General features: G+C 31.0%; 1 protein-coding gene across 9 annotated transcripts in view; it reads right to left on the reverse strand.

Annotated features, from left to right (window-relative positions):
- Nucleotides 1-12,974, reverse strand: part of LOC107449379 (regulating synaptic membrane exocytosis protein 2) — a 93,209-nt gene that overhangs the window by 49,246 nt on the left and 30,989 nt on the right. For 5 of the 9 annotated variants that reach the window (XR_011636320.1, XR_011636319.1, XM_071178231.1 and 2 more), the window contains exon 5: nucleotides 4,594-4,739. Coding sequence is in view for 6 of the 9 variants with exons in the window: in XM_071178231.1 (XP_071034332.1) it covers nucleotides 4,594-4,739 (146 nt within the window). In the remaining 3 variants the exon portion in view is untranslated. Of the gene's footprint in view, nucleotides 1-4,593; nucleotides 4,740-5,032; nucleotides 5,128-12,974 lie in introns of all 9 variants that reach the window. The other 4 variants (XR_011636321.1, XM_071178233.1, XM_071178230.1 and 1 more) reach the window with 1 other exon arrangement.

Raw genomic sequence — 12,974 nt, forward strand, 5'->3', positions numbered from 1 at the left:
GACTAATATTTTATTATAGATAAGAGATTATATTTATGACAGCACTGCTGCCATCTATGTACATTCATGTTAAACTAACTCATTTAACAATAAATAATTAATAGCTTAATTGTAAGAAAAGATTTCAATTTCTCTTACAATGAAATGATGAAAAAATTTTCATAGATACTTTAGTATTTAAAAATATATAATAGCTTAAATAAGCTATACCTAATATCAACGTCTGCAGTGTACCAAATATCTTCTGTCTGGATAATTATCAGGAACCTAGCAACTCCACACTGACCCGAAGCCTCACACCAAACAAGTCTATGCAGGTCGCAGAGAATGGGACTTTCCATTAGAGCACCCCACATTGTGAATACCGCCCATCAAACAATTTATTCCAAGTTAAGATCCAAGAACAGGCCTGTACTTTCAGGGTACATAGCCAAATATTTCAACAAAAAATAAGCACCTTTTAAGCACTTAAAAAATATTTTAAGCACTACATACATTAACAAAATTCAAAATAATTTACCTGATTATATTAGCCACCATAAAAAAATCGAGAGACTTTTCGGTTCGATTTCAGAGGGTGGAAAATGAAGCATGAAATTGAGAATATCTTGCAAAATGCAGAAGAGTTGCACATGAGAGTGCAAGAATCTCACCGAACTTGGCCCAGCAGACGCACAAGCGGACTCGCAAGTATTTCATGAAACATGTAAGTAGCTTTCATACACTATGGACCGACGAAAGATTGTGGTTGAATGAATTCTGAAAACGTTGAACAATGCGAAAAGCACACTTTTGTGTAATATGTGGCGAAAATCGACATGGTAAAGAAAAAAATCTTATTTTGGAAAAGGGAAAATTAAGCACTTTCTAAAAATATCCTATGAAAAAAGCACCTTTAAGGGCTTTTAAGAAACGAAAATAGAAAATAAGCACCTTTAAGTACTTTTTAAAAACGCTATGCACCATGTGTTTTAAAGCAGGAATGAAGAAACTACTTTAAAAGCGACCTCTGAATCAACGAATACACAATTTTCTGATAATCTCTCACAGCCAGTAGGAAGGTGTCTACTTTAGGTTTATAATTAGTACAACTGGCACCAACAGCCCTGATGCAGCTAAAATGCTGAGGGTAGCTCTGCCTCACACCATCAGCACAAATAGCATAACCATCTGTTGTGTGAGTTGTGAAGAGTTTTGTGTATATTGTAAAACAGAACCACCTCATAGTGTGTGTATTGTGTGGAATAGACCCTAGCAGCAAAATAATTTGGGCCCTTATTGGACCAACATTCACGAATCTTGGCTTAATAAGGGTTCAAAGGGCCAATATTTTTCCGATATGGGTCCCCATATAGAATTGCCCGATTCACACGATATTTTACTGCCACTTGACAACCAATGTCGGCCCCATATAGAATTATCAGATTCACCCGATATTTTATAATCATTATTCAGCCAATATAAGCCCTTTATAGGTCGATATTGACACTGCATAGGACCAATATTTAAAGATCTAGACATCCCAATATGGGTCCCTCAGAGCATGTTCACATAGGACCCATATTGAACCCAACTGGGGATAAGGTATAATTGTTGCTAGGGGAGAGTGGATATACCCTTTATGAACTTTACATGAATTTCCACTTAAAATGAAGGAAAGCAGTTTCACCATCACCTTATTTTGGAAAACAATTAATTGCATTGCTTAATACGAACACAATAAATAAATTTCTCCTGTTTAAGACAAACATAACAAAGAAAACAACAAATCCTCATTATGATCATCCACATTGAAACAAGTTTATGAGTTAATGAGGATAGAGCTTAAAACTGAGATTTAAAGTCCCCATTATTTCATCTTGATCTGTGATTGGGGACCTCACAAACTAAATATGTGAGGGGGCATAGACCAACTGAAAGATAAGCACCTAACTAGGTGTTGACCCTGGGGGGAAAAAATGCTCTCTTTCCTCTGATGGGATTGGATTCTTTTTTTAAACAAGCTTGGAACACAAAATTTCTAACACTAGTCAATAAAAGAATTTTTTGAAGTCTAATTTAACTAATTTCTCCTAAGTCATTCATTTTTAAAAGAATATTACAGTTACTTTCTGCACTGCATGTTAAATTTGTACAAGATTGAAACCTGTAGTCTCAAACTAAAGGTTTTGCTCAGTATATTTTTTTCAGCACTGTATGCATCTAATTGATTGCAGAGTTGACTGACAAAGTATATCAAGCACTAATAAATTTTTGGTGCAATTGAAAGCGCATCAGCAGCAAAATGAAGAAGAAAAAAAAAGAATTGTAGCACAAAGACAGGTTGCTTAGACAGTAAAGCGCCAATTATCATGACTGACCAATCTGCAACTGGACAGGTCAGTTGTTGAAAAATCCATATAATTGAATAACTTAAGAAAACTGTCCGAAACTAATACAAAACTAGTCTTTGACCAAAATTTTCCAATTAGAATTAAAATATTAGAATTTTTTTTAATTTTTTGATATAGTTGATATGCTAACACCAGAGTATATATTTTTTCCATTTTTACCTCTTTTTGATCTTATAACAATCTAATTTTTTCTTGCTGCAATGCTAGTATTACACTTTTATTGCTATGAGTATTGCTTCTCAAAAATGTGTGAAAATACCATCCTCTGAAAACTTACTAAAAAATAAACTATATACGAGGTAGAGTCAAAGAATTTCGGCCGCAATTGTCGCCTACATTTAAGGTGTAGAAAAAGTATTTTTTTAGAGGTTGGCAGCAATAATAAAGAAAACACACAGACATCTGGAATTCATTTCTGGTACTATCAGCATTAGCTGCAGACCATTTTTGACAATACAAATTTTTCATTCATCAGACTTTAAAATGTCATCATTAGAGCAACATGCAAACATCAAATTCTGTGCTTTGCAAAATGAATCATCTTCTGAGATGAAGGAGAAAGCATACGGAAATAATGCCATGAAAAAATCGGCTGTGAATGAGTGGCATAAGCGCTTTCCTGAAGGTTGCACAAGATGATTCTCGTACTGGGCGCCCTTCCTCTTTATGAAAATATTGAGCTTATTTGCGAAATTGGCCGTGCAGACAGACGAATATCTGTTGATGCTATTGCCTCTGAACTTTAAATTACACATGAGAGGATTCACAGCATTTTTCAGGGTGATTTAAACATGTATCATGCTTGTTTGAACTTGATTCCAAAAATGTTATCTCTTGAACAAAAAGAAGTGAAACTGAACATGTGCAGGATTCCGTTGACATGATTGATGAAGATGACAGCTTCTTGAAGAAAATCATAACGAACATGAGGCACGGTGCTTTCTTTACGACTCTCAGAAAAAATGTCAGTCGAGTGAATGGAAAGCAAAAACTTCACCAAGGAAGGAAAATTTTTTGTTAGGGACAAAAGCAGAAGGACATTGATGTTGGAGGTGCTTTTCTATTATGAGGGAGTCACTCAATAAGAATTGATTTCTGAAGTCCAAGTCGTCAAGAAAGAAATTTATCTGGAGATTCTTGAATGACTAAGAGATGCAATCACATAAAAACAGCCTGAAAAACAGGCGCAACAAATGGGTTTCTTTAACAAGGCACTTCCACATCGCACTCTCATTGCTAAAAGATACCTTTCCAGACACAGTGTAACCACTCTGAAACACCCTCCTTATTCTCCCAGGGGATTTTTACCTGTTTCCACGGCTGAAAATGAAATTAAAGGGACACTGTTTTGTGGATTCAGATGAGGTGAACGAAAATGTGAAGTAAAGGGAGGACCCTCAGTAAAAAGAATCCAGGAGTGTTTTGAACAGTTGTACGAACGCTGAAAGAAGTGTGTAGATGCAGGAGGAAAGTACTTTGAAGGCCAATATAGCAAAAGCATTGTACTATTTTTTAAAGATTTGTAACTGACCTACACCGGGAACTTTTTGTCAGTACCTCGTACTTAAGTACGTGTTTTCAAAGCAAATGAAACTGGAAACCAACCTCTATAGCTCTAGGGAAAATACATAACATTTTCCCTTACTGGAGAAACTAAATATAAATGAAGTAAGTTTCTACACTAATTCCAGTTGCTACTCCACTATTTCTACTCTACTTTGTCGGGTTTTAAGGGCCTCCTCTGGTACTTCCTGGATTATTTGCAACAGCTCTTTTTGACAAGCTCCTCATTAAATATGGATAATTTGTACAATACTAATGCAAACAAAAATAACCCTTTGAAGGATTTGTCAACCATACTGCAGTGGAAAGCAGATGGACTTTCACAGGAAAAAAGAACAAAACTGAATTCATTGATCTGCGATATTGAAGTTTTTACATTCTTGAGAAACATTTGTGATGCAAAATCTGAACAATAAAATAATTCGGATAATTTTTGTCCAGTTAAATGGCGCTTTACTGTCATTTAAAAGTCTGAAAAAGAAGGCACAGAAAACATATTTGATTACCGCAAAGCACAATCTCATACTTTTTCAGGAATGTTTTGTGCTTTGCGGTCTCAATGGGGAAAAAAAGCAAGCAAAAGGTTATAACTTGGCTACCGGGTTTAAAAAATAAGAGAGAGAGGGGAATTGAGCACCTGTTGTGTGTCTTCATATAGAGTGGCACTACTGCTGGTGTCGATGCCAGAATCCTTTGTGTTACCATCCCCTCCGTCCCACGGACGAGACCTGAGGACGTGAGGGGGCTCTGTGCGGTGACAGGGGTGCCTCCGATGGCCATTCCCTGGAGAAACAACAAAACAACTTCAGTTGCCCATTTACGCACAGGCACACTTTTATACACACTTATATCAACCTTATCTAGAAAAATACTTGAGTTTCATTTGAATAACTCCTACCGCTGCCTCTCTTTCTGTGAGAATAAGGCAATCTTTTGCACAGCAGGGGGGAAAATATAAAGCATTGAGGAGAAAAAAATTATAAAAAGCAGCTGATCTGGGATGTAAGGGATCAGGGAGGAAGAAGGGGGCCCGGAGCCAAGAGGACGGACACACAGACAGAGAGGGATAATCTCACCGATGTGATCGGTTGGTAGTCCTCCTGGCTCCTTTGCCACCTGTAGTCTCTGATCTGGACATCCTCCTCCTCACTCCTTCTCGCCAACGACTGAACTGAATAAATGAAAGAAACAAAAGACATGTCACATCAATTTCACCACAACAATCCTGCCTCTAACATTTATTTTCAAAACAGGTTTTCTTTCCCCCATTTATACGTAAAAAATTTTTTTTATACATAGTAAAAATTAGAACTCATCCGAAACAAATAAAATATTTCACATAAAATGACGCATTTAACAAGCAAAATTATTTTAGAATTCTAAGAAGTTACTAATTTAAAATGTTAAATGTGATGAGTCTTTTTTCCTTTTACTTTCTAGGAAAGTGATTACCTAGTTTGTTCTCAAGGAATTCTAATTTTAAAAAAAGTAAAATTCATTATTTTCTCAATTCCTTAACTTTTGTGTCCTTAAGCAATATTTTTCATTAACACATTTATTTTTCTTATTTAATGGTATCTTTAAAATTCACAAGTAAAAATAATATATATAAATACGCAAGAAGTTTAAAATATAGGTAAAATGTCATTACTGTCCCATGCCTCCAGCATACATTTTTGAATTTTCGAAGTAATTCACTATATTACGAAAGAGTTACAGAGACAAATGCATGCATATTCAGATATGGTATGACGTTCTACTTGAATATATATCATCAATATACTTAGAATAACTTGTGTATTTTGTTCTAAACATCATTTGTATGTTCCCTTAACTTTTGCGTAATTACTGTTCGACGTATGAAAAGTGCTAATAAAAAACTATAGATGGCTCTAGTTGAATAAAATATAACTTCCAGCTTCTCTACTGAACAGTACAGCTTAATTGCAACTTAAAAAATCGGTGAGTGACTTTATTGAATGTAAATATAGTCCCACTAATTTTCTTCCAAGAAATTGCAAGATAGTAAAAAAAAAATTGAAACGTACAAACTATAGTTTGAACTATAGTTTGTTTTAGAAAAACAAAAATTACTTTCTTAATGTAAAACTGAATAGGTAAAAAAATTTTCTTTGAAATGTAACTGCATTTTTATTAGTTAATTTGTTGGTATTTTTGTGTTTTCTTTTTTTTACATTAATAATTGCTTAATTAAAAATAATCTCACAATTACTTTAACATTTTCCATTCTACTGACATCAATGTGGTAACATTCAAAAGTTCACACTTTGAAATTTAAAATTTTTTGTATCTTAATATTTTGTTACCATATTAGTTTATGATTATTAATTTTCGCAAAATAGTATTGCATCATATATTTTAAATAAATTCGTACTTAAATTATTTTAAACTACTTGAGGTGCAAAAAGTTAAGTTATAATTTCAAAAACATTAATTTCTTAATTTTGAAAATTTTATTTGTCAGTTTCCATTTGAAAAAATTGTGAGTAAACACAAGAATTTGGAAAATTTAGAATTAAATAAAATAAAAATTTAAAGATAAATTTTTCTAATTGGTTTAGCCAAAAGTTAGAGTTTTGAGAAAAATCACTCACATATATGACATTTCTAGGGCTCTTAACTTTTATATTTCTTGCATACAAAAAGTCATATTAAAATTTAAAAAAATGCTACATTTCAACAAAAAAATTTTCCTACTTATTTAGATTTATTAGAGCATTTAACACTCAACATGTACTTCCCTTATTTTCAAATATTTTAAGCAAAATCAAAAATCTCTGAAAATCAACTGAAAACATACTTTCCTTGTGTTACAACAACTAAGTGCATTGTTTTGGGAATCAATTTTTTAAAAAAAATAAAATTTTATCTTAAAAATAAAAGGAAGTCAAGGCTGCAAATATACAAAAAATTAAAATGTTTATCTACAATTCTTACAGTTAAAAAAGAATCCAACTTTTGTCACCACTTTTTGATTACAAATATCAAGACCAAAGTTTAAATATGCTTGTGGTGCCCGCAGAGTTTCATGTCCATGTACTACACATTTTCAATAGTATTTATGAATAAAATTTAACTGTTAGAAGATATAAAATGTGCTACTATTTATATAAAACTCAAAAACCGATACAACAGAAAATAGCTCAAACTAAAGGCCTCAAAAAATTTATTAGGTTCAATTAAATTAAGAATTATAGAATGACCCCTAACGTTCATACTGCAGCAAATCAAACCCCTGAGCAGTATAAAGGTCTGTATAAGTGAGAAATATTTATTATCATGCATAGCTGCCAACATGGATAGGAAAAAATTCAGTATATTTCACAAAACATAAATTTCATGATAATTGTTTCAAAATGTAGTAAATATTTTACACATAGGGAATTTCAGAAATGTTTACAGTCATCAAAATAGAAAAAACTGCAATATTTTCCAATTATGATTAACACAGGGTTGCCACAGTAAAAAATTAATAAAATAGTTGCTTTTAATAGCTGCCAAAAACTATGAAAATAGTTGCTTTTTAAATAAGAAAAAAAAATTTCAATAATATGTGTAAAATTTTATTAAATGATTAATTGCCATTAACCATGATCCATTTAGTCAAGTTGGTAGAAAATATGATAATTTTCATATAAACGTTAGTGTTCTAGCACTAAATTTTTACATCAAAAAANTATGAAAATAGCTGCCAAAAACTATGAAAATAGTTGCTTTTTAAATAAGAAAAAAAAATTTCAATAATATGTGTAAAATTTTATTAAATGATTAATTGCCATTAACCATGATCCATTTAGTCAAGTTGGTAGAAAATATGATAATTTTTATATAAACGTTAGTGTTCTAGCACTAAATTTTTACATCAAAAAAATTAGTATATTTGCAGAAAATTTAATACTTTTAACTACTAGAATTCATTCAAAAAAATATTTCTTCATTAAAAAAAACCTCCTTCTAAAAATTTTTCCCTTTCATCAATAATTGATTTAGCAAATATATTCATACATATATATTTGTGAAAAGTGATTACTCAGATCCCAAATTCACGCATCGTACTATCGCATTAAAAATTGTGCAGAATTTCGTAGCAAATAACCGTTGAAAAGGAGATTGAGAAACAAAATAGACTTACTGTGCAAATTTAGTGCATTAAAAAGTGATGACTCAAATTTGCAATTAATTTTTTTTTTATTTAAAAAAAAAAATTCATTGTGTTAAGAAGCTCTCGCAGGCCTCAAGCAGTCAACCCAATTTATGCTAAAAAAAACATCGCCAGGAGTACAGTAAAGTCTCCCAATAGTCTCCTTTTCCTGAAAATAGTTGCTTTTTAGTCTTTTCAGGCAAAAAAAAGTCGCCATAGTGGCCTATGGCCAAAAATAGTTGCAAATAGTCGCATTTTAGTTGCCTGTGGCAACCCTGTTAACATTAAATGAACTTGAAATGTTATGTATTATGTTTACTCTTAATTTTGAATAGTAATAGGCATTTATTTCATTTTTTAATTGAATTAAAAAGGGAGTTAATAAAATAAACTCAATATTTCAGATCAAACAAAGCTTTAAAAAAGTTTTTATCAACGAGGATCGCTTCATTATGTAACACTTATTTAAATATTCAAGCAAGCAATATTCAGTGCAAAAATTTCATTTCAATAGGTTTTTTTTAGAAAACTTACTCAATTTTAAGGAATTTTCAAAAATTTAAAAAAATTAGGAGAATTTTTATTAAACCAATAGACCTGGAGAAACAGGCAAAATCCAGTAGTCTATTTAAGAATCCAGTAAAGTTGGCACCTATGATCCTGTGATTTGCTAAGTTTTTGCTAAATCTAGCTGTTTCACTATAAATAAACACTCACGATAATTAATAAAAAAAAAAACTATATGTAAAATTACCCACTTAAATTTTATTTGTAATAACATGATTAGTTGGACCAAATTGAGTAATTATTTTCTTAACATATAAATTTTTCAATTTTCAGTCTGATTGATCATTTTAATCATATAGAGCAATTTTTTTCTTCAACTTATTACTTTTTTAATGATTTATCTAGTCCAAATATTTTAATATATATTACAATTTTTTTATTTTTATGAAAAGATAAAATAAAATTCTTTAAACTAAATTGTTTTTTTAAATTACTATTTAACCATGAAGATGGGTAGACAGTAATAATAAACAAAATTAACTAAAATGAATGAAAGAAAATTTTAAAAATCTTTTCAATTCAAAATATTTGTCTAACTTAAAAAATACATTGTTCATTAAATTAAACTTTAACACAATTACAGATTTAACTCTTTCTGAAAACACTAAAAACAATTTAAGAAAATTCAAATATTTGAGTTAGATAGCGTTTTTCTCTTGTTATGAAAATAGAGGGAGCTGGTTTGGAAATAAATCATCTTGTCTCTTGTAATGCTCAATTAAGTTGCCAAGTTAAAAAACATAATTCATTTTACAAGTAAATTATTACATTCAAAAAACTGCTAACAATCACTTCAACATTTCTTTCTATATTTTTATGAAAAATGATCCTGCTTCTAAAAATTCCTATATGTGCAAATATTTCCCGATAATATAATTGAAAGAAGAATCTTAATTAATCTTATCAGGATTTAATGATTTTTTTTAATAAATTACAAATTATTCAAATTAAAATTGCAAAGCATTTTAATTTAAGATAATTAAATTTTTTTAATGATTTTCAAAATTTTTAAATTTAATGTTTTATTAATTACTTTCAATTGACAAATTGCATTAGCACTTAGTGTGTAATAAATTTCAACACTTATGAAATGACATTTAAAAAATCTAAAAACACCTTTGGATTCTTTGAAATGCTAATTTAAAACGAAAAGCAACAATTTAATGCAGTTTTATATATACATATACGTCTGTAAAAAGTAGTTATTTATTGAATGTGGATTGTTTTTCAAAAATTTGTTCAATTTTTTTTTCTTTAATTTTTTCATTTTATTTCAACATTGCAATTTTTGTATCTTAAAGTATATTAAAAATAAATTAGTACAATACAGCATAAAAAAAGCTGTTTAAAAGATAAATTCATAATACCTAATTTTTAGTGTAATTTTTTAATTAATGAGTTAGTCACTCTATACAGAAAGATTTGACAACTTGCAGTAAGGTAAGGCATGAAGCAACGCACTTTATTTTCTCATTTCAAAAAGTAAATAAATAAAATAAATAAAAAAATGTGCGATATGCCTATTTTAGCCTGTTTTTCAGTAATTAATAATAAGATATTTCTATTCGATTCTCGATAAACTTCAATCGTGCAATTGCATGTATTGTAAGAATGAAATAATTTTAAATGCTACGTTTAATGATATAGTTTGGAACATATTCTTCTTAATTTTAATATTTCAATTATTACTATAGTTATGAAATTTAGTTAATTATTAGCTTAACATTTTAAATTCTTTTTTTTTTAAATCAATCCAATTTAAATATAAAAAATTTGATTTAAATTAATCAGATTTTTAAAAAAAAAATTTCAATAAATTTTTAAAAAATGAACTTTTTTAAACCAAGGCAATAGTTCTTGAAGAAAAAAAAAAGTATCTACTTTCCTTGAAAATGAAAAGAATATGAATGGGAGAAAGCTTCAGAGCAACAGTTAGATAATATAAGGAAAATGCATCATTTAAGGCCTTGAAACAACATTCTTTCATGGCTGGGTTTTGATTGTTAATTTAAATCTAATTTAGTTTTTTTAAGGAATAATATAAAAATAATAATTGTTTTTAAACATTAGATGGAATCTGTCACTAAAGTTTACATGTTATACATTATAATATTTACTTAAAGGCTAGTATTGAGTTGTGATAATACTCAATCAGGAAAATATAGCAAGACTTGTTAAAACAGAAATACAAATTACGCACACCCCATTTTTAGATTAACTTCTGCAAGAAATAAGTAATGCGCATAATAAAATAAAATAAAGGAAAAAAAGCAATTAATGAAAATTTTAAACAGAAATAAATGTATTTCATACTTATTACTTTTCCATTCAACTTCCATGCGTGTTGAAGAAGTTTTCGTATTAACGACAGACCATTTAAAAATTTCAGACTCTCATTGGAAACTGTACATAAATAGTTGTGGGTACTAAGCAAGAATATACTTTCCTGTACTGTAGTTTTTCCTAAACAATATTCCTACAGACCCATAAGATATGTTGCAAACTTCTTTTACTTCATCCAACTTCATTAAATTTGATTTTATCTTATAACAGGTATTGAAAAGTCAACCCATTATTTTAGGTTCACAACAATCAATGTTCATTTCCACAGCTTTGTAACCTTTGTGCCCAGCCCAGAAGATAAGGAAACTTCTGAATCAAGCAACTCCTGAGATCATTTACCTCCCACACACCACAGGCTATTTTAGTATGTCAATCTATATATTGTGAGACCCTTTATAATAGCCTGTATAATATGTGGCCCTATATAATGGATGCGGCCCACACAACTGACTATTTTATATTTTATTTTATAACAGGCGTTGAGGAGATAAAACTTTTTTTTGAGCTTAGGACTATCAATATTCAACTCCATAGCCTTGCAATTTAGAACCCAACCCATAAGACAAGGGAATTCTTGGATCAAGCATTGAGTTAATGATAGCCTTCATGAAGGACTTTTTTTTAAGGAACTAACCCACATTTGCAGTACATGAAGAGAAAAACAACAAAAATATCAACAATTTGCTGGAGGGCAAGAGGACTCTAAACCATGATCCATCCACCAGTGAGGATATTTTTCATCAGCCTTGTGGTCAGTTCAAAACAGAAGAATTATATCGACAAACATCTGTGAGATTCGAACCTGGGTCACCTCTTATTGGGAGTAAGAGGATTATTCTTTCTGAGTCACCAGATTAATCCTCTTCAGAGCCCTTGGGCAGAAACAAAATTTAACTGCCCTTACATACCCACACTTAATGGTGTTTCATAATCATTACCCTTTTATTATTTATTTTAAAATATTTGGCTTAAATAAATCGTTTCCAAGCAAGCAGTCTATTTTATATTAAAGTTGAGATCACAGAAGTATCAACAAACTTGAGAATTGGTGCAGCTATAACTTCAATCTAATGATTCATTTTTATGGGTCAACTTTCTTATAACAAAGAGCTTTAGTTCAGAGCTAAAAAGCCTTTCTGCTTGCGAAAGTCTAGAATGTTGTAACGTTTTGTCTATTGACCGATCGCCGATTGCATTAATCAATGGAATACTAGCTAAATGCTGATGTTTGCTTACATTTGGGCTTTATTTACATTTGTTTAGGTGAATGAGGGGCTTGCCACCAGGGAGCGGAGTTATCAGTTGCTGCATAATATGGAATTTTTTTCCGTCAAAATTAAGGATCAGCACAGGGATTTTAATAGCTAATGTTGAGCTGCGACGACTCAGGGGATAGAGCGTTCGCCGTCCAATGAGGCGATCCGGGTTCGAATCCCAGTCGATACGAATTCCACATCCGGCTTGCCCCAACCACAGTGCTGACGTGAAATATCCTCAATGGTAGACAGATCATGGGTTAGAGTCTCCTAGCCGTCAGTCTAACCATGGAAGGTTCTCATGGTCTACCTCTCCATGTAACGCAAATGCAGGTTAGCTCCATCAAAAGAAGTCCTCAACGAAGGCAAATTTCTCCTGATACTCGATCCAGGAGTTCCTTTGTCTTCAGGATTAGGTTCAAAATTACAAGGCTACGGAGTTGAACATTAGTAGTCGTAAACCCATAAAATTGGGTTGGCTGTTTAGCGATGGTTATAAAATAAAATAGCTCATATTAGACACCTAGTTGTTGGCATCAATAGTATGTAAATTCTAAAAGCATAAATAGAGCTCTTGTCTGTACAACAGTGCACTTAGATTAGTATTTCCAATGCTTATAATTATATTATGTGTCTTCATCATTGTCCTGCGAGCCATTGCCATTTTGAGTTTATGAATTGCTGTTTATG

The sequence above is a fragment of the Parasteatoda tepidariorum genome, chromosome 3 (genome assembly GCF_043381705.1).
Source record: "Parasteatoda tepidariorum isolate YZ-2023 chromosome 3, CAS_Ptep_4.0, whole genome shotgun sequence".
NCBI lineage: Eukaryota > Metazoa > Arthropoda > Arachnida > Araneae > Theridiidae > Parasteatoda > Parasteatoda tepidariorum.